The 22414-nt window shown below is 42.9% G+C and overlaps 1 protein-coding gene across 2 annotated transcripts in view; it reads right to left on the bottom strand.

The window, feature by feature from the left end:
- Window positions 1-866: 866 nt before the first annotated feature.
- The window catches only part of DIPK1A (divergent protein kinase domain 1A), a 131696-nt gene continuing 110148 nt past the window's right edge, over window positions 867-22414 (bottom strand). The window contains exons 2-5 of one of the 2 annotated variants that reach the window (XM_059688869.1): window positions 17361-17468; window positions 15531-15594; window positions 3450-3626; window positions 867-2151 (exon numbers count right to left, since the gene is read on the bottom strand). In XM_059688869.1, coding sequence (XP_059544852.1) covers window positions 1339-2151; window positions 3450-3626; window positions 15531-15594; window positions 17361-17452 — 1146 coding nt within the window. In that variant the 5' untranslated portion in view covers window positions 17453-17468 and the 3' untranslated portion in view covers window positions 867-1338. The remainder of the gene's footprint in view (window positions 2152-3449; window positions 3627-15530; window positions 15595-17360; window positions 17469-22414) is intronic. The other variant, XM_059688868.1, reaches the window with a different exon arrangement.

Here is a 22414-nt window from a genome sequence, read left to right as displayed (position 1 = left end):
AAGCAACATACCAGCCTTCCACTAGGAAATACTTCTTTCATTTATTGTAACCAGATGATTAGTAGGAAGAAAGGTACCTTCAAAGTATGTGGTTTTAAATTAAGCAAAACGTGCTAATCTGTGGATTTAATTTTTGAAAGGAAGCTGTCCAATGAAGGTCACATAGCTAAGATTCTTTAATCAGATGAAATCTTTGAGCAGAAAATACTGGGTCTTTTCTCTAGAAGGGTTTAATTTTGTGGAGATGCTGAAAAACATGAAAGAGGAGCAAATCTTTGCATATAGTTTACATGAGAAAATATTTGATGACTAAATTTACGTGCCTCTAAAATATAGCCTTTTGGTCAACAGAAAATACTGTTTGAAAATGTCAAATTAAAAAGTTCCGATTTCAGGGTCCGCTTATTGACTCTTCATGACAAATTCAAGGTAAATGGATCTGGATAGGGTCTGTGGCCTTAAGTTGGCTGGCTGATACCAAGAGGGACCATTTGAAACTAAGGTGGAAAGCTCAAACGTTTTCATGGCAATTACATGTTGCCAAGTAAAACACTCGAAGGTCTAAGGGCCTCTGAAGCCCTAGCTGGTTCCGCTCAGTGGATAGAGCATCGGCCTGGGAGATGTTGCGTCCCAGGTTTGACTCTGGGCAAGGCCGTGCACATAGGTTGCAGGCTTCTCCAGGCCCTGGTTGGGGTGCGTGCAGGAGGCAACCAATCGTGTTTCTAACACATTGAAGTTTGTCTTCCACTTGCCCTAAAAATATCCTTGGGTGAGGATTAAAAAAAGAGGCTCTGAAGCCGCATAAAGTATGATGTCTGAGTTAAAATGGGTTTAAGTTCATAATACAACAAAGCATACTATTAACATCTACTTATAAATCAGTAATTTTAATTTGTCTGCTTTGCAGTCTTCATTTCTGTTAATGTGCAAACTTTACCATGCTAAGACATTAGTAAATTTATGTATAAATTTCAAACAGCAGCTTCAATGCAAACAATGTTTCCAGCAGTGGTATCTTGGCTAACAAATCTACAAAATAATATCACTGTTGATGTCTGGAATGAGGCTTCACAGCATTATTTTAAAGTCAGTCAAAGAGTTACACAGTGAATGTACTGGGAATTGTACCAGGGCTTCTGAAAGGAGGAATTCCATTTTGGGGGACCTATTGATCCTATACCTCCTGTCATTCAGCAATAGACATGTATTTTAAGACGATGGCTTCTTAGGAACGGGAAATGAGTTTTGTACTGGCAGGGATTTCAGTCAAGCCATTTTTTTTAGAGTGCTCAAACTTAAGTGGTAAGTTTCCCACAATGGTTACAATGTCCAAATGAACTAAGAGTCATTTGTGTAGGAAATTTTCTTCCACAGTAATGTTTTTAGGTTATTTAGTATCAAAGAATGTTCCATTTCCATTTGATTTGCTGTGACTTTGAGGGCAATACAAGAATAAAGTTGCTTTTCTAATTCTTCACGAATTTCACTTGGAGCACCACGCAATAGATAGTCTTTGAGTAACTGACAGGCTTTTGCCAAGTTTGGTTGTATCACTTCTGAGGTACACTTCATTGTACTCTGATCACAGCTAGTTCGACAATCCGTGCCATAGACACAGTCCAAATCAGACTCACAGTGACGATCCTTTATAAGTTCTTTCAGGTTTGTCTCTGGCACAATTTTTCTCATGTCCACCATTTTCAAATCATACTTATCATTATATCCTAGGTTTTTGGCACTAGTGTCACACATGAGGAAGTTTCCGTAGGGGCCATGGAAAACATCTTCCACAAACTCGAGCAGTCCTATGGCTATTTTAGCCTTTCTGGGCCATGATGGTGTGAACAACTGATCCATGCTTCTTCTGAACCCAGAGGGAATAAAAAGTTCAATGACCCATGGAAGACTTATTCCATAAAGAGAGGTATATTCAACACTTTCCATTACATAGAGATCACCACAGAATCCCATTAATTTGGGGGTATGTTCCTTATCTTGAAGTATCACCATGAGAAGAAATTCATTTAATTGAAGAAGTGCCCATGCAGACTTTGCTTCTCCCAAGGAAACCTGGCCGTCTTTGTCTCCATCAGCCACCGTCAAGATGAGATTAACCAGTTCAGAGAGGTTTCCCTGGTCACCCAATTTTGCCTATAAAGATAAGACGTTAGCAAATGGAAAAATACTTCCTTTATGGGGATTATTATGCTAAGTAATAATTTTGCTACTGAATCCCCATAAGGAACTTAAAACATAATCTAAATATTTATGATGCTAAGTGAGAACTATATTTTATGTGAATGCAGTAAAACTTGGCTAAGTCTATGTATTAAGAAATGGCCACCCTAGGTTCCATAACCCTCTTACACTCTGCATAAATACAGTTAAGGAAGACACTAAGTAATTATTCTGTCTTATTCATAGATTTACTTGCAAAATTGTAGTGTAATGTGCTCATCTTACCTAATAACAGACAAACATGTAAACCGACTGTCCCTCTGCTATGCTCACCAGCCAATCAGGAGAGTATGCAAATTAACCCAACAAAGATGGCGGTTAATTTGCATATGTAGACACTGAAGACTCCAGCCGGAGCGAAGGCCTGGGTCCCGGGTGCCGGAGGAAAACCGGTGCCAGCAGCCAGGGGAAGGGAAGGCCTATTGCACGAATCTCTGTGCAACGGGCCTCTAGTATCCAATTATAAGGGTCAACTGAAAATTATTTTTCGTAGTTATCACATTAATGTAATTATTTTAAGTTACATTATTCTAATAATGAAGGTAAAAATGTATTCCCCTGCTTGGGATAAAATAATTTGAAAATGTAAGCTCTCCAGAGAAAAAGATTATAAGAGCAATAAAAAAAGATTCTTTGCCCTGGCCGGTTTGGCTCAGTGGATGGAGCGTTGGCCTGCGGACTGAAGAGTCCCAGGTTTGATTCCAGTCAGGGGCATGTGCCTTGGTGGTGGGCACGTCCCCAGCAGGAGGCAGCTGATTGATGTTACTCTCTCATCGATGTTTCTGGCTCTCTATCCCTCTCCCTTCCTCTCTATAAAAAAATCAATTAAAAAAAAAAGATTCTTTCCCAAAGTGTAATTGTTTTCATCTTTTAATACTTTTAATTAATCTCTGTATGAGGATTTCTTTAAAATTTTAAAAAAATAATTTGCAAAGCAGGTTGTACTGATTTTATTTCACCTTTTCAAAATGTATCAGCTACAATGTCAATCTATAGAACTCCCCTCTCATATCTGGACATTTTTAGCTTATAATATTAAAGTAAATATCTTCCACACATTTTTTCTTTTCTTTGAATTATTTCTCTCAAGATAAGAGTCTTGATACAGGTCAAAGAATAGCAACATTCTTGTGGTTTAGAATGAGGTGCTGGCAATTCTTTCAGGAGAGTGTAGTGAGTCATACTAGCGACATGTGAATAGATATACTTACTTTAAAGAGACTGTAGACCATTTCTTTGAATTTCTGTACAGTAGTTCCCCTAGTTGGTTTATCAAATAACACTACTTCTTTTCTTGGTTCCAATTCAGTTCCAAAATCAAGATGAAGTGCTTGTTCCATTTGACATTTCACAACCCCTGGCAGATTATCCCAAATCCCTAAATACATCTATGTGAAAAAGAATGGCAAGTTATGCTTTAGGCTAAATAGGAAATTACCACTATATTTTTAGTGTCCTCCTCCTCCTCTGAAAACACACACATACAAACACAGACTGTGACTTCCTTTTTAAATTGCAAATTAGAAATCATACTCTGAATATTTTTCCTCTTAATTTTTTTAAATTACAAAAGTAATGTATGCCTACATATATATTTTCCAACCATGATCATCAATTTTATTTTTCCACTTTTTATTATGGTAAAATTATAAAAACAATATTTGCCATCTTAACCATTTTTAGTTTACAATTCAGTGGTATACATTAATGAAGTTGTGCTACCATCACCACCATCCTTTTTAGAACTCTTTTCTTTTTGTAAAATGGAAACTCTATACCGTTAAACAATAATTCTTCCTTACCTCTTTCCTCCCAGGCCCTGGCATCACCTTTCTACTTTCTGTCTTTATGATTTTTGACTAATGTCTCATATAAATGGAATCACACAGAATTTGTTTTTTTGTGACTGGCTTACTTCACTTAGCATTATGTGCATGTTGTAGCATGTGTCTGGATTTCCTTCCTTTTTAAAGTTGAATAATGTTCTATTATTAATATATCATATTTTGCATTTCCATTCACCTGCCAATGAGCATTTGGGTTGCTTCCATGTTTTAGCTATTGTGAATCATGTTGACATGAACATGGATGTGAAATATCGCTAAAATAACCCCTGCTCTCAATCCTTCTAGGTATATACCCAGAGGTGGAACTGCTGGATCATAGGTCAATCTATTTTTATATTTTTGAGGAACTGCCATACTGTTTTAGGCAGTGGCTTGTACCATTTTACATTCCCACCAACAGTGCACCAAGGTTCAAATTTGCTGTTGTTTATAGTAGCCATCCTAATTGGTATGAGGCAGTATCTCATTGTGGTTTTAATTTGCATTTCCCTAATGATCAGTGATGCTGTGCATCTTTTCATGTATTTATTGGCCGTTTGTATGTCTTTTTTTTTTTTTTTTGAGAAATATCTATCCAAGTTCTTTGCCCATTTTTTAATCGAGTTGTTTGGGTTTTTTGTTGTTGCGTTTTAGGAGTTCTCTATAGATTCTGGACATTAACCCCTTATCAGGTATATGATTTGTAAATTTTCTCTAATTTTGTGGGTTGCCTTTTTACTCTACTGATATTGTCTTTTGATACACAAATATAAAAATTTTCATGAAGCCCAATTTGTCTATTTTTACTTTTGTTGCCTGTTCCTTTTGGTGTCATACCCCAAGAAATCATTGCCAAATCCAATGTCATAAAGTTTTTACCCTATGTTTTAATCTAAAAGTTTTATAGTTTTAGATCTTACATTTATATCTCTGGTCCATTTTGACTTTAATTTTGCATATGATATTAGCTAAGGATCCAACTTCATTCTTTTGCAGGTAGATATTTAGTTTTCCCAGCACCATTTGTTGAAAAGATAGTCCTTTCCCTATTGAATGGTCTTAGTACCCCTGTCAAAAATCATCCTGCTATAAATGTGAGGGCTTTTTCTGAGTTCTCTATTCAATTCCATTGATTTATATGTCAGTCATTATTCCAGTACCACTCTGTTTTGATTACTGTAGCTTTTTAGAAAAATTCGAAATAACAAGTATGAGTCCTCCAGCTTTGTACTTCTTTTTCAAGATTGCTTTGTCTATTAAGGGTTCCTTGAGATGCCATATTAATTTTAGGAGGGGGTTTTCTATTTCTGCAAAAATTGTCATTGGGCCCTGGCCAGCGTGATTCAGTGTTAGAGATCATGGGTTTGATTCCAGGTCAAGGGCATGTACCTGGGTTGCAAATTTGATCCCTGGCCCTGGTAAGGGTGCCTGTAGGAAGCAACCAATTGATGTGTCTCTCTCACATCAATGTTTCTCTCTTTCTCTCTCCTCCCACTCTCTCTAAAAATCAATGGAAATATATATCCTTGGGTGAGTATTAACAAAAACAAAGTCATTGGGACTTTGATAGGGATTGCATTGATTTTGTAGATCCCTTTGGGTAATATTAACAAGTTAACAATATTTAGTGTTCCAACCCATGTACATGGGATGTGTTCCATTTATTTATGTCTTTATTTCAGAAGTTTTCATTGTACAAGTCTTTCACTTCCTTGGTTAAATTAATTACTAAGTATTCTTTTGGATGCTATTGTAAATAGAATGGTTTTCTTAATTTTCTTTTTGCTTTGGCCATTGTTGGTGTATAGAAATGCAATTGACATTTGTGTGGTGATTTTGTTTCATGCTACTTTGCTGAACTCACTTATTAGTGCTAACAATTTTTGTGTGTGGAATCTTTAGTCTGTGCTTTTTTTTTTTTTTGTCTTTTAATATATTTTTTTATTAAGATACTAGGGGCCCGGTGCACGAAATTCGTGCACTGGGTGTGTGTGGGGGGGGAGTGTCCTGCCGGGAGCCGGTCCATCCTTGCTGTTTCAAGGGACCTGGCATATATGGCATACTGTTCTTAATATGTTTGCTCACCTTCTTTGCACTATGTGTTTTAACCAAGGTCTCTGAGAAAGGTTGTTTTCCCCAGGTAGGGATTTCCCCCTGAAGTTAGGGAGGGAATAAAACCCCTCAACTAAGTGCCAGGCGGGTAATTAATCCCTTTAACTACGAACAATCATGCTTAAACTACATAATCTTTTCTCCCTGGAATGGAGATAAGAAACGCCCTAACCTTTGTAATAGAGATTGATAGGATTGAATCAACTGGTATAAATACAGTTGTAACAAGACAGAAACACTCAGAACTCAGAACACAGAAATCAGGAGACAGAATTCAGAAGACAGGAAGACTCAGAACTTAGAACAGAATCAAGAAGACAGAGCCTACACGGAGCCTGGAGACAGAAGAACTTCGCTGGAGAGAGCATGCCGGAGGATCCTGGAGAGGGACTGGCCTCGGAGCCTAGAGACAGAGCCTAGCGGGAGAACATGGCAGGGGATCCTGGACTGAACCTGACCGCAGAAATTGGCAAGAGAACCTAACTAGAACCTGGCTACAGAACCTCGCTGGAGATCCGAAGCAGAACCTCTCTGGAGATCGAGACCAGAACTTGGCTGGAGATCCTGGCTGGAGATCCTGGCTAGGCTGCTGATCAACTGAACGCTGTCTCCGTGTCATTCCTTCTTCGCCGACTCCGTCCACGCCTTTGGGGACCCCTGGACCCGCTGGGGTTGGACCCCGGCATATGGCGCCCGAACAGGGACCCCTAGGTAAGCGCCCCGCACTCGGGACGGATCAGACTCCACCGTAGGAAGAGGGTGGATAGTCTTCGCCGACTCCGTCCACACCTTTGGGAACCCCTGGAACAGGGTTCCCTTAGGTAAGCCCCCCCATTGAGAACCCCACACTCGGGACGGATAGGACTCCACCGTAGGAAGAGGGTGGATAGTCTTCGCCGACTCCGTCCACACCTTTGGGAATCCCTGGAATAGGATTCCCTTAGGTAAGCCCCCCCCCTTGAAAACCCCCACACTCGGGACGGATAGGACTCCACCAGGGTGCTACAGACCCCCCTATAGAGGATAAATAGGGTAAGAAGGTGGATAGTACAGAACTTAGATTGAGAAGATGTGCCATACTGAGTCCAAAGAAAAAAGACTCTGTATTGATCTTTAGATTAAGAAGATGTGCCATACTGAGTCTAAAGAAAAAAGACTCTGTATTGATCTTTTAACATATATGCTTGCTAGCAGAGGAGTTAAGGTTACTCCCAGTCAGATGGAACATTTTATACAAGAAGTATGTCCATGCTTTTCTGAGGAAGGAAAGGTGCCAGAAAGGTAAATGTAGAGGCATGGGAGAAGGTAGGCCCAAGGAGCCTTATCCTTAACCCCACTGCAGCCTTTCCACCCCGGGAAAGTGCAGGATTGGCAAGCTCTCCCTGGGGTGATAGATCAGGACTCAGGTAATAGCAGAAAGCGCCAATCCTACTCTTAAAATGGATACAAGAGAGCGTTTCAGGTTTTTCTTTTTAATGCTTGCTTTTAAAAAATAAAAAAGGGGGAATTTGCCGGGAGCCGGTCCATCCTTGCTGTTTCAAGGGACCTGGCATATATGGCATACGGTTCTTAATATGTTTGCTCACCTTCTTGGCGCTGTGTTTTAACCAAAGTCACCTCTCCGAGAAAGGTTGAATCCCCAGGTAGGGATTTTCCCCTGAAGTTAGGGAGGGAATAAAACCCCTCAACTAAGTGCCAGGCGGGTAATTAATCCCTTTAACTACGAACAATCATGCTTAAACTACATAATCTTTTCTCCCTGGAATGGAGATAAGAAACGCCCTAACCTTTGTAATAGAGATTGATAGGATTGAATCAACTGGTATAAATACAGTTGTAACAAGACAGAAACACTCAGAACTTAGAACAGAATCAAGAAGACAGAGCCTACACGGAGCCTGGAGACAGAAGAACTTCGCTGGAGAGAGCATGCCGGAGGATCCTGGAGAGGGACTGGCCTCGGAGCCTAGAGACAGAGCCTAGCGGGAGAACATGGCAGGGGATCCTGGACTGAACCTGACTACAGAGATTGGCAGGAGAACCTGACTGGAACCTGGACACTGAACCTGACTGGAGAGCCTGGACAGAACCTGGCTGGAGAACCTAGCGAGGGAACATGGCTACAGAACCTCGCTGGAGATCCGAAGCAGAACCTCTCTGGAGATCCAGACCAGAACTTGGCTGGAGATCCGGGCTAGAGATCCTGGCTAGGCTGCTGATCAACTGAACGCTGTCTCCGTGTCCTTCCTTCTTCGCCGACTCCGTCCACGCCCTTGGGGACCCCTGGACCCGCTGGGGCTGGACCCCGGCATATGGCGCCCGAACAGGGACCCCTAGGTAAGCGCCCTGCACTCGGGACGGATCGGACTCCACCGTAGGAAGAGGGTGGATAGTCTTCGCTGACTCCGTCCACACCTTTGGGAACCCCTGGAACAGGATTCCCTTAGGTAAGCCGCCCCATTGAGAACCTCCACACTCGGGACGGATCAGACTCCACCGTAGGAAGAGGGTGGATAGTCTTCGCCGACTCTGTCCACACCTTTGGGAACCCCTGGAACAGGATTCCCTTAGGTAAGCCCCCCCTCATTGAGAACCCCACACTCGGGACAGATCAGACTCCACCGTAGGAAGAGGGTGGATAGTCTTCGCCGACTCCGTCCACACCTTTGGGAACCCCTGGAACAGGATTCCCTTAGGTAAGCCCCCCCATTGAGAACCCCCACACTCGGGACGGATAGGACTCCACCAGGGTGCTACAGACCCCCCTATAGAGGATAAGTAGGGTAAGAAGGTGGATAGTACAGAACTTAGATTGAGAAGATGTGCCATACTGAGTCCAAAGAAAGAAGACTCTGTATTGATCCTTAGATTGAGAAGATGTGCCATACTGAGTCCAAAGAAAGAAGACTCTGTATTGATCTTTAGATTAAGAAGATGTGCCATACTGAGTCTAAAGATAAAGACTCCGTATTGATCTTTTAACATATATGCTTGTTAGCAGAGGAATTAAGGTTACTCCCAGTCAGACAGAACATTTTATACAAGAAATACGTCCATGCTTTTCTGAGGAAGGAAAGGTGCTGGAAAGGTAAATGTAGAGGCATGGGAGAAGGTAGGCCCAAGGAGCCTTATCCTTAACCCCACTGCAGCCTTTCCACCCCGGGAAAGTGCAGGATTGGCAAGCTCTCCCTGGGGTGATAGATCAGGACTCAGGTAATAGCAGAAAGCGCCAATCCTACTCTTAAAATGGATAAAAGAGAGCGTTTGAGGTTTTTCTTTTTAATGCCTGCTTTTAAAAAATAAAAAAGGGGGAATTTGCCGGGAGCCGGTCCATCCTTGCTGTTTCAAGGGACCTGGCATATATGGCATACTGTTCTTAATATGTTTGCTCACCTTCTTTGCACTATGTGTTTTAACCAAGGTCTCTGAGAAAGGTTGTTTTCCCCAGGTAGGGATTTCCCCCTGAAGTTAGGGAGGGAATAAAACCCCTCAACTAAGTGCCAGGCGGGTAATTAATCCCTTTAACTACGAACAATCATGCTTAAACTACATAATCTTTTCTCCCTGGAATGGAGATAAGAAACGCCCTAACCTTTGTAATAGAGATTGATAGGATTGAATCAACTGGTATAAATACAGTTGTAACAAGACAGAAACACTCAGAACTCAGAACACAGAAATCAGGAGACAGAATTCAGAAGACAGGAAGACTCAGAACTTAGAACAGAATCAAGAAGACAGAGCCTACACGGAGCCTGGAGACAGAAGAACTTCGCTGGAGAGAGCATGCCGGAGGATCCTGGAGAGGGACTGGCCTCGGAGCCTAGAGACAGAGCCTAGCGGGAGAACATGGCAGGGGATCCTGGACTGAACCTGACTGCGGAGATTGGCAGGAGAGCCTGACTAGAACCTGGCTGGAGAACCCGGACTGAACCTGGCTGGAGATCTGAAGCAGAACCTCTCTGGAGATCGAGACCAGAACTTGGCTGGAGATCCTGGCTAGGCTGCTGATCAACTGAACGCTGTCTCCGTGTCATTCCTTCTTCGCCGACTCCGTCCACACCTTTGGGGACCCCTGGACCTGCTGGGGTTGGACCCCGGCAGTGTCCCTCAGTCCAGCCTGCCCCCTCTCACATACTGGCAGCCCTCAGGCGTTGACCCCCATCACCCTCCAATCGCAGGATCAGCCCCTTGCCCAGGCCTGACGCCTCTGACAGAGGCGTCAGGCCTGGGCAGGAGACCCTCATTTCCCCCCATCACTGGCTCTGCCCCCAGCCCCCTCCGATTGCTGGCTCTGCCCCTTGCCCAGGCTGATGCCTCAGCCAGAGGCATAGACCCCCATCACCCTCTGATCACCTGATCGGCCCCTTGCCCAGGCCTGACACCTCCGCCAGAGGTGTCAGGCTTGGACAGGGGACCCCAATCTCCCCCTGATCACTGGCTCTGGCCCCCGCCCAGGCCTGAGGCCTCTGGCCCAGGAATCATGCCTGGGCAGGGGACCCCCATCTCCCTCTGATCGCTTGCTCCACCCCCCACCCAAGCCTGACCCCTCTGACCCAGGCTTCAGGCCTGGGCAAGGGGACCATCATATCCCCCCAATCCCCGGCTCAGCCTCCCGCCCAGGCCTGATGCCTCGGCCAGAGGAGTTGACCCTCATCACCCTCCGATCACCAATCACCGGATCGGCCCCTTGACCAGGCCTGAGGCCTCCGGCAGAGGTGTCAGGCCTGGGCAGGGGACCCCCAGCTCCCCGCGGTTGCAGGCTCCCCCCCTGCCCAGGCCTAACGCCTCTGGCTGAGGCATCCGGCTCGGGCAGCAGGGACCCGCAGCTGCAGCGGCCCCGCGATCGTGGGCTCTGCTTTAGGCCCAGGCAAGGGACCCCTAGCTCCCGGGACTGCCAGCTTCGACCATGCCCAGCTCCCATCGCTGGCTCCATCCCTACTTCCTGCTATCACTGGCCAGGGCGGCAAAGGCGCCTGATTCTCCAATCATGGCTGGGGGGCAGGGCAAAGGCGGCCCCAGGGCCGCCTTTGCCCTGCCCCCCAGCTCTTAGCTTCCCCCTGGGTTTCCAATCACTGTCAGTGGCAGGGGGCTTCTTCCTGCTTTCCCTTTCGCCTCCCTGCATTGTGCCTACATATGCAAATTAACCGCCATCTTGTTGGCAGTTAACTGCCAATCTTAGTTGGCAGTTAATTTGCATATAGCCCTGATTAGCCTATGAAAAGGGTATCGTCGTACGCCAATTACCATTTTTCTCTTTTATTAGTGTAGATTACATATGTGTCCTTATCCCCATGTTACCCCATACCCCCCCACCCCCCAGCTCATGCCCTCACCCCCCCGTTGTCCGTGTCCATTGGTTAGGCCTATATGCTTGCATATAAGTCCTTTGGTTGATATTTCCCCCTTACCCCCACCCTCCCCTACCTTCCCTCCAAGGCCCGACAGTCCAATCAATGCCTCTCCGTCTCTGGATCAGTCCTTGTTCATCAGTTTATGTTGTTCATTATATTCCACAAATGAGTGAGATCATGTGGTATTTATCCTTCTCTGACTGGCTATTTCACTTAGCATAATGCTCTCCAGTTCCATCCATGCTGTGGCAAATGGTAAGAGTTCCTTTTTCTTCTTCCTCTTCTTAAAGAGTACCTTTCAGCATTTCATATAATGCTGGTTTGGTGGTGATGAACTCCTTTAGCTTTTTATTGTCTGTGAAACTCTTTATCTGACCTTCAATTCTGAATGATAGCTTTGCTGGATAAAGTAATCTTGGTTGTAGGTTCTTGGCATTCATCACTTTGAATATTTCTTGCCACTCCCTTCTGGCCTGCATGGTTTCTGCTGAGAAGTCAGCTGACAGTCGTATGGGTACTCCCTTGTAGGTAACTGACTTTTTTTCTCTTGCTGCTTTTAAGATTCTCTCTTTGTCTTTTGCTCTTGGCATTTTAATTATGATGTGTCTTCGTGTGGTCCTCTTTGGATTCCTTTTTTTGGGGGTTCTCTGCACTTCCTGGAATTGTAAGTCTATTTCTTTCACCAGGTAGGGGAAGTTTTCTGTCATTATTTCTTCAAATAGGTTTTCAACATCTTGCTCTCTCTCTTCTTCTGGCACCCCTATAATTCTGATGTTGGTGCGCTTGAAGTTGTCCCAGAGGCTCCTTACACTATCTTCATATTTTTGGATTCTTTTTTCTTTTTGCTTCTTCGGTTGGGTATTTTTTGTTTCTTTGTATTTCAAATCTTTGACTTGATTCTTGGGATCCTCTTGTCTGCTGTTGGATCTCTGTATATTATTCTTTATTTCAGTCACTGTATGCTTAATTTCTAGTTGGTCTTTTTTCATATCCTCCAGGGTCTCACTAAATTTATCGGCGGTTTCCATAAAATTCTTGAAAAACCTCATAAATGTGGTTTTGAACTCTATATCCAGTCATTTGCTTTCCTCCATTTCTGTCATTTGTGACCTGTTTCTTTGTCTCCGCATTTTTTATGCTTCCTTGTGTTGGTAGAGTGGTTTTGTGTGCTAGGTGTCCTGTAGGGAACAGTGGCTCAGCCTCCCCAGTTACCTGAGGTGGACACTCTTGGTGCACCTCCTTGTGGGCTTTGTGCACAGTCTTGTTGTAGTTATGCCTTGATTGTTGTAGGATCACTGGGAGGAATTGACCTCCAGGCCAAATGGCGGTGAGAATCAGCTGTGTCTGCAGTGGGAGAACTTCTGTGCTGGAGACATCCTTCTGGGGCAAGACTTGCTTCAGTGGGGCTTTGGTGCTCACTGAGTCTGCCCCCTGAGTGTGTCCCTTATGGATCTGAGGAGTTGTAATCTGGATGGTCCCCCTCTGACCACTGGGTACACTGGCTCTTGGATCTAAGCAGGTGCTAATTTAGCCTCTGCCTGAGGTTACCCAGCAGGAGCTACGAAAAGATCTGCAGATTCCCCTTCCTTTTTTGGAGTTTGGAGATGCCCAGATGAGGCCCAGCTGTGAAGCAATGCAAGCTGCTGTGGGGCCTTGGGCTTTCTCTTGGAAGTTCTGGGTCTGTCTGGCCCAGCTGCAGTTTGTTAGGTAATTTTCAGGTTGCAAAGGGCCAGGGCATTCATATGCAAAAGCCTCTGCTGCAGCCTGGGTGGGGCAGGGTCTCAAGGAATCAACAGGGCGGAGCAAACAGCTATGGCTGATCCTTGGCCCTGCCCTAAGGGTCCGCGCGTCTCGGTGTCCTGGTAATTTAATTGCTGCAAGCACCTCTGAGGGAAAGCCGCCCTCGAGTTCCGAGTTCTGCCTTCTGCCAGACAGTCCAGTTTCTCCCCGTATGAGTCCTGGGTCCCCAGAGACTTCCCGGAACTGGAGTTCAGAGCAGTCGGGAGCTTGTGACTCCCTCCCGATTCAAAAAGACAGCCGCGTCCTCAGGTACCAGCCCCTTTGCGCATGCGCGCTCGAGCCTCCGTACCTTTGCACTTTACTTCTGCAGCTCCTGAGTCTCAGAGTGCTTTTCTCTTTCCTTTTAGTTGTAGAATTTCCACTCAGCCAGCCTTCCTGTAGTTCTGGATGATGTCCATTTTGTCTTTTTGTTGTATTTTTGAAGTTGTTGTAGGAGGTAGCAATTTCGGTGTTTCCCTGTGCCGCCACCTTGGTTTTGAGCCTGTGTGTTGTTTTTTTTACAGCGGATCATATAATCTGTCAAGAGAGATCATTTTACTTCTTCCTTTCCAATTTGGATGCCTTTTATTTCTTTTTCTTGTCTAACTGATCTGGCTAATGGTCAGAAATTCCAGTGTTTTAATGAATAGAAGTGGCAAAAGTGGGGATCCTAATCTTGTTCCTGATCTTAGAGGAAAAGTTTTCAGTCTTTCACCATTTAGTATGTTAGCTGTGGGCGTTTTTTTTTTTCATATGGGTTTTACTATTTTAAGGTAGTTGCCTTATAGTCCTAATTTGTTGATTATTCTTATCATGAAAGGGTACTGAATTGTGTCAATGCTTGTTCTGCATCAATCGAGATGATCCTTTTCTTTTTCCTTCTTTCTGTTAACATGGTGTATTACATTGATCGATTTTCCTATGTTGAACCATCCTCACATTCCAGGAATAAACCCCCACTTGGTCAGGATGCATGATCTCTTTATTATTTATTTTTATTTTTTATCCTCACCCGAGGACATTTTAGAGAGGGGGGGGAGAGAGAGAGAGAGAGAGAGAGAGAGAGAGAGAGAGAGAGAGAGAGAGGAGAGGAGAGGAGAGGAGAGGAGAGGAGAGGAGAGGAGAGGAGAGGAGAGGAGAGGAGAGGAGAGGAGAGGAGAGGAGACGAGTTAGAGATGAGACAGAGAAATATCAATCAGTTGCCTCCCATATTTGTCCAACGGACTGGGAATTGAACCTGCAACTTATGTACGAGTCCTGACCAGATATCGAACTCATAACCTTTTGGTTTATGGGATGATGTTCAAATCAACTGAGCCACCCAGCCAGGACTGTATGATCCTTTTTTTTTTTTTTAAATATATTTTATTGATTTTTTACAGAGAGGAAGGGAGAGAGATAGAGAGTTAGAAACATCGATGAGAGAGAAACATCGATCAGCCGCCTCTGGCACATCTCCCGCCGGGGAAGTGCCCGCAACCCAGGTACATGCCCTTGACTGGAATCGAACCTGGGACCCCTCAGTCCACAGGCCGACGCTCTATCCACTGAGCCAAACTGGTTTCGGCCTGTATGATCCTTTTAATTCGCTGCTGAATTTGGTTTTCTAGTATTTGGTTGAGGATTTCACATCAGTGTTTAAAAGGAATATTGGTCTGTAATTTTCTTATAGTGTCTTTGGTATCAGGGTAATGCTGGCCTCAGAGAATGAGTTAAAAAGTTTTCCTTCCTCTTCAATTTTTTTTTTAGAAAAGTTTGAGATGGATTGGTGATAGTTCTTTAAATGTTTGATAGAATTCACCAGTGAAGCAACGCGTCTTTTTCTTGCTAGAAGACTTTTGGTTACTGATTCAATCTCCTTACTAGGTATATATAGTTCTATTCAGATTTTCTATTTCTTGGTAAGTTTTGTGTTTCTAGCAATTTTCCCAATTCATCTAAGTTATCCAATTTGTTGGTGTGCAATTGTTCACAATAACCATATAATCCTTTTTATAAGAAAAAAGGTCCCACTTCTTTTCTAATTTTAGCAATTTGAGTTTTCCCTCTTTTTTGTTAGACCATCTAGCTAAAAGTTTGTCTATATTTTCAAAGAACCAACTTTTGGTTTCATTGACGTTCTCTATTGTTTTTCTATTTTCTATTTCATTTATCTGTGCTACAATTTGTATTATTTCTTTCCTTTTGCTAGCTTTGAGTTTAGTTTGTTTTTTCCTAGTACCTTAAGTTGTAGATTAGGTTGTTTCTTTGAGATCTCTCTTGTTTCTTCATGTAAGCATTTATAGCTATAAATAAAACTTTAAAAAGTCAAACTACATAAAAGGATGAAAGGCAAAGTTTTCCTATGTTCATTTCCCTAATCCCATACCCCAGAATTAGTCACTACTAACTATCTAGCTATTTATCAAACTAACATTATACGTTCTTACTATGTGCTTTGGCCTATGAGTTTATTTTATTATTTTAATCCTTATAACAATACTATAAAGTAGATACTATTATTATTCTCAATTTACTGATGAAAAACTGAAGCAGAGAGATGTGAAGGTAACACCACCGTGTGCCCTAGCATGCTGAAGGTGACACAACAGTGGCAAAGCCAGCATTTGAGCCCACCCAGGCAGTCTGCTCTTGCTTATATATAAAAAACAAATAGGGTTAAATTAATTAGTAATAACATTAATTCAAAAAAAGCAGATTCTATTACTCCCCTGCTTCAGACCTTCTACTTCAATCTGAATAAAGCTCTAAGTCCTTTCCATTGCCTGTTTGACTTCATATGAACTGGCCTGGCCTTCTTCCCTGACCTGACCTTGTACCACTTACCCCTGGGCCCCTATGTCCCAGCTACACCGGTCTTTCTCTTCCTTGAGCCTATCAACTTAATTCCTGTTTCATGCCCTGCTTCGTTTGCTGTTGGTGCTGCTTGGAATGAGCTCTCAGAGATCTTCACACAGTTGTCTCCTTCACATATTCCAAGTCCCAGCTCAGATGTCACCTTAGACAGGCCCTTCCCTCACCACTTGCAGAAGAGATCCCCTTCCATCTCAAGTCATCTCTAACCCATTACCCCATTTTTCTTCACAGCCTTTAGCACTGTCTGAAAATGACCTCATTTCTTCATTTATTGAATCGTTTATTATCTCTTCTCTCACATGAGACATAAGGCACAGGAGGCCAGAAGCTTTATGTGTCTTATTCTCCAAGGTCTCACCCAGCGCCTTAAACAGTTCCTATCATGCAGTAGATATTCAAATGTTAGACTCTGCTTCAGAAATCCTCTTAAACTTTGTTAACATCATCAACTTAAAATATATTTTAAATTTCTATAATTATCAGAGTAATGATAGAAATTTATATTGGAACTTTCAAAATAATGTACAGAAAAGATGTCCTTAAAAATCATGTAATATTCCTCTGCCCAAGGGTAACCAGTGTTGGTGATTGTGACAGTTTCTTCCAGCCTAATAGTATTCTACTGCTCTAATTTATGTTTCCTTGATGATAAGTGAGGTAGAAAATGTTTTTCATTGTGTTTATCAGTTAGTCATAGTTCTTCTTTTGTGACTTAGCGCATCCTGTCCTTTGCCTATGCCTGCGGTTTAATTGTTCATGCAGGTATGAGCTCAAATGTTAGAAAGGTCTCCCTGATCACCTCCTCTAAAGCACATCCCCATCCCCTGCATTCTCCATCAGTTTGCCCTGTGTATCCTAATAAAACACACCACATCCTGTAATTATCTATTTATCTATCCACTGTTTATACTCCCCACCCCTCTGGGATTATGTAAGATCCATAAAGGAAGTAATCCTACCTATCTTAACCACCGCTGTAGTCCTAGTAACCAAAACAGTGCCTGGAATATACTGGGAATAGGGGATTAACAAACATCTGTGGGATGAGTGAATCAAAGCATAGAAAATCGGAATATATAAAATGTCCTAAAAATAAACTGTCCTAAAGCTCTGGTTCAATCATTCTTTTAATAACCTTTAGTTTAAGGCAAAATTAGAGTGTGCCACCTGTAATGTTTATTCACAATGTCCATACCTGATTGTTGGGCTTGGTAGATAAGCATTTTCCAAAGTAAAGAGTTTCTGTAACACAAAGGCTGTTACATGCGGGCCCATCAATAACTCCATTCTTGTACTTGTCACACTAAACACAGGAAATAAAAAAGTAGTTAATAGAAAAATGTTCACAAGAAGAAACACAATAAATACAACATAAAGAGATATCTATATTCTTTAAGAGAAGGCCCTCAATAAAAATAACTTGGTATTGGATTTGAATCCATGCTCTGTTCCTTATTAGCTCTATGATGCTGAGAGACCTTGTTGCGACAAGGGTGTGCATAGAATTTTGAAACTATTTTTCCCACTTAACATGGTCTGAGGTGGTATGGTACCTACTCTCTCCAAGAATAGGGCACTCTATTTTCCAAAATAGCTCTCTTGTTTTAAAATAAATTTAAAATAAAGTTTAGATTACCAAAATGTTTTAAAATAACAAAATAAAGTTACCTCTGTCATCCCTGACATCATCCAAAAATAAGAAATAAACTTGGGGTGGTGAACATACAATACAGTGTACAGATGATGTGTTCTAGGATTGAGCACCTGAAACCCGTAGAATTCTGTTAACTGGTGTCACCCCAATCAATTCAGTAAAAAGGGGAAAAAGGAATAAAATTTAAAAAAGAAATGCAAGCTCTATCTTTGATAAAGTAAGGTACCAATGTAACCCTAAGACACAATAATGAGAACGGCCTGCCAAATTCAGTGAAAATTACACCAGAGTCCACAAGCACGCTGAGATTAAATACCTGCTCTGACCTCAATTCTCAGACAAAGCTGGCAGAACACTGCACAGGAGGTACATCGGAGGAGAGGAACCGTCTCCCTGGCTGCACTGAAGGCTTAAGGGACACAGCTGTGGGGACTTCCAAGGACTCTATTTGGCATCAAGAAGTACAGGGCAAGGCAGTGCTGAATGATAAAACCCTTTAAGATGTTGTCTATGTGGGGGGTAGTCTGTTAAAGAAACAGGGGTTGGGAAACACTATATCATGAGCAGCTTGTAATTGCCAGGGAGAGACACAGGCTTAACCCATCTGTGTGAGTGTCTCTGTCTCACCTTTGTTCTTTTGTACACACACACGCACACACACACACACACACACACACACACACACACACCTCTGGGCACAGCAGCTTCACTACAGGCTCAGTTCACTGCCCCAGTTGCTTTCTATAAATACTCAGTAGTGAGTAACAATAAAAAAACAACCAACAACAAATATGAGGTTTGTATAGCAAACATACAAGAAAAAGGAGTAAAGAATAGGAAAAGCAAGTGTCAGATAAAGAAAATTTCCAGAAAAATGTCATGAAGCAGAACAAACATTGCGGTGAATTCAAAGGACTTAATGAAAAGGTTTAAAATAAGACCTCAACAGATAGTAAGTGCTCAGTAATAGCAATAGTTATTTTACATAGCCCAACCTTTTTCAAGTAAAAGGCATCAAATGCTTTTAAACACATAAGGATCAGAAAATATAACATCCAGTAGCATCTCTTGAACCATTAGAGAATGAATTTCAGGCAACCAAGAGGTGAATGGAGAAACTAAACATGAAAGCCAGTTGAAATGTTGGACTGGGATTAAAATAACTCTGGGCATCTATTTCTTGATAATTGTTTATACAATATCTGATAGTTAATAGATGCTTACTATGTGTCAGGCACTGTTCTAGTGCTATACTTTTATTATCATGACAACAACCCTATTATATCCATTGAACCTGTTTTATATCTATGGTAAAAATAAGGAAACAGAAATATCTATAAAGTAACTTGCTCAAGGTCACACAGCTCATTGTCTTTAGCACTACTGTATATTGTTCAGAATGTTGATATTATAAACTACTAGAGGCCCGGTGCACGAAATTCGTGCACAGGTGGGGTCCGTAGGCCTGGCCGGTGATCAGGGCTGATTGGGGCCAGGCTGATCAGGGCCAGGCCGGAGAGGAGGCGATGGTCTCTGGGCCGGGCACTAAAGGAATGGATGCCAGACGCCGATGCTGCCATCGTCAGCGCCCCACCGTGTGGTTCCCCGCCTCCCCTCCTCCTCTTTCCTTCACTGCCGTGCCGCCACTGCAGCAGGTGGACAGCAGGCTGATCAGGGCCTGCCAGCCGGGGAGAGGAAAAGAGGGACAGGGCATGGGAGGTTGGCTGCTGGCTCTGAGGAGGGAACCGGCCCTCGGCCCCCCTGGGAAAGGGGCCACGTCTGCCACCTTACCCCCCTTCCTACCCCCCCCCCCCGCCCAGTTCCCCATCCCAGCCCAGGACCCAAAGGCCCCAGCGGGGTCAGGAGAGGAGGCAATGGTCAGTAGGCCGGGGTGCAGAAGGAACGGATGCTGGATGTCACCGCCGCTATCATCAGCGCTCTGCCACCGCGTGGTTCCCTGCTTTCCCCCTCCTCCTTCCCTCGCTGCCTTGCCACCACCATGGCGGGCAGGTGGTGGGCCAATCAGGGCCTGCCAGCTTGGGGGAGGGATGGGGCATAGAAGGTTGGCCACTGGACCCAAGGAGGGAGCCGGCCCTTGGCCCCCTGGGAAAGGGGCCTCGTTTGCCGCCACCCACTCCAGGCTCCCCATCCCAGCCCGGGGCCTGCCAGCGGGGGGAGGGCCGGCAGGAGGTTGGCCAGCCGGGGGAGGCTGACTGTAAAGCACACTGCCCATCAGGGGGCAGCTCCTGCGTTGAGCGTCTAATCCCTGGTGGTCAGTGCACGTCATAGTGACCAGTCGTCGCAGTCACTTAGGCTTTTATACATATAGATGCTAGTACAAGTAATAAAACTAACAAAACTCAAGGAGGAGACATGTAAGAAGATGGCGTGTGGCAAAAGAATGTTGATTTCCTTATCTTTACTATTCACGGTCAAAAGATAACATTTACATCTAATAAGTCAAATTATAGAGACAGAAATATATTTAAAAATATAGAGATAATCCCTAGCAGAACTACTAATAATAATACATTGATTAAAATTTGGTGGAATAAAGAAGATGGGATGAAACAAAGCATAAAAGTTTTACTATTGTTTCTAATAGGAATGTAGCCTTTTACAAATTTTATATTGGTTAATTCATTATTTCTGCTTTCTTTACATTTTTTTCTAATTTAATGAATTTTTAATCTCTTTTGTTTTTTTGCCATTTATTAATGTAATTAAGAATTTATATCCTTCCCTAAATAATTCAATTTTTCTTTAGCTTTATCTTTAGTTTCTGATATATTTTATTTTATTTTTACTGATTTTAGAGAGAGAGGAAAGGAGAGAAACAATGATTTGTTGTTCCATTTATTTATACGTTCACTAGTTGATTCCTGTATGTGCTCTGACCAGGGATCGAACACAGAACCTTGGCACATTGGGACGATGCTCTAACCAACTGAACTACCCAGCCAGGGCTCTGATGTATTTTAAAATATATATTATTGATGTTACTTTCTAGATACTTAAATTTTCAATTTGCACTTTCTCTTTGGCTCAAGAATTAAAAGGATATTTAAAAGTTTTCCAGATAGATTTTTGTTCATTTCAAGTTTTATTGTATTGTGATTGGAAAGTGTTGTTTCTGCTATTTCCACTAAGTGGGATATATTACGGTTTGGGTCTAACACTTCCCGCAGTTTGATGTGAGGATAGAAGAGCCCTCACAGAGATGGAGAGCACTGCCCGTGGCAGAGTTAAGTGCCAACACCTTCCGCTATCATTAGCAGAGGCGTTCCTAGGTGAGCCCTTAGCCATGCTTGCTTTCTCCATCAGACCTGGTTGTAACCAAGAATATTAGCTTTCATCTTCATAGGAGGAGCAGAGCAGTAGTTCTTAGACTCAAGCTTGGGAGGCGGGGATCACACAGAGAGATGCTCACTATTTTCTTCCCCAGGTCAACTTGTAGGGATTTGTAGGAAATGCAGAACCATCTGCTTGGTATCTTTGCTTGGTACCAGATGGCCTTCAATTTCATTGGCATGTTTATTTATTGAGGCAAAGGTGGTGGAGTTCGGAGGCCTTATTCATAAACTGGGATGAAACCTCTGAAAGGTATAGTTTAGGTTTTCCAAGGAATTAAGATTGGATAAACCACATCCTCTGACCACAAAGAAATGAGAAATCAAAATAAACACAGACATGTGTGGAAACTAAAAAGCGCATTCCTAACTAATTTGTGCACTAACGGGGACATCACAATGGAAATGCAAAATATCTAGAACTGAACAACAACAAAGGTATACAAATAAAAATCTGTGGGATGCAGCTACCCCGTTCTTAGAGGGAAACTGTCAGCTTTAAACACAATGATGAAAAAGCAAGAGACAATATAAGTAGTTAGCACTCAACTAAAGAGGCTTAAAAAAAAAACCCACCCATTTTTATTACAACAATAACAGAGTAAGCCCTCCAAAGAAGTAAAAAAAGAAACCACAGAAATTAATGGAAAAAAAGACCAATGATATAAAAAGCTAGTTCTTTGAAAACTAACAAAAGAGATGAACCTTTTTAAAAATATATATATATTTTATTGATATTTTACAGAGAGGAAGGGAGAAGAATAGAGAGTTAGAAACATCAATGAGAGAGAAACATTGATCAGCTGCCTCCTGTACACTCCCCACTGGGACTTGACTGGAATCGAACCTGGGACCCTTGAGTCTGCAGGCTGACGCTCTATCCGCTGAGCCAAACCGGTTAGGGCAAGAGATGAATCTTTAGCAAGACTGATCATAAGAAAAAGAGGTGCCCTGGCCTGTGTGGCTCAAGATGGTTAGAGCATTGCCCCAACACCAAAAGGTCATAGGTTTTATCCCTGGTTAGGGGGTGTGTGGAAGGCAACCAATGGATGTTTCTCTCACACTGATGTTCTCTCTCTCTCTCTCTCTCTCTCTCTCTCTCTCTCTCTCTCTCTTCCTTCTAAGATCAATAAAAATAATAAAATAAAAGAAAAAGAGAAGGCACAAATAAACATGACTAGAAAAGAAAAGGAAATGACAGTGAATAATATAAACAACTCTATGGCAACAAGCAACTGAAATAAG

Source organism: Myotis daubentonii, chromosome 3 (assembly GCF_963259705.1).
Source record: "Myotis daubentonii chromosome 3, mMyoDau2.1, whole genome shotgun sequence".
NCBI classification, from domain to species: Eukaryota; Metazoa; Chordata; class Mammalia; order Chiroptera; family Vespertilionidae; genus Myotis; species Myotis daubentonii.
The sequence above is the reverse complement of the archived record's forward strand: the minus strand, read 5'-3'. Positions and strand labels throughout refer to the sequence as shown.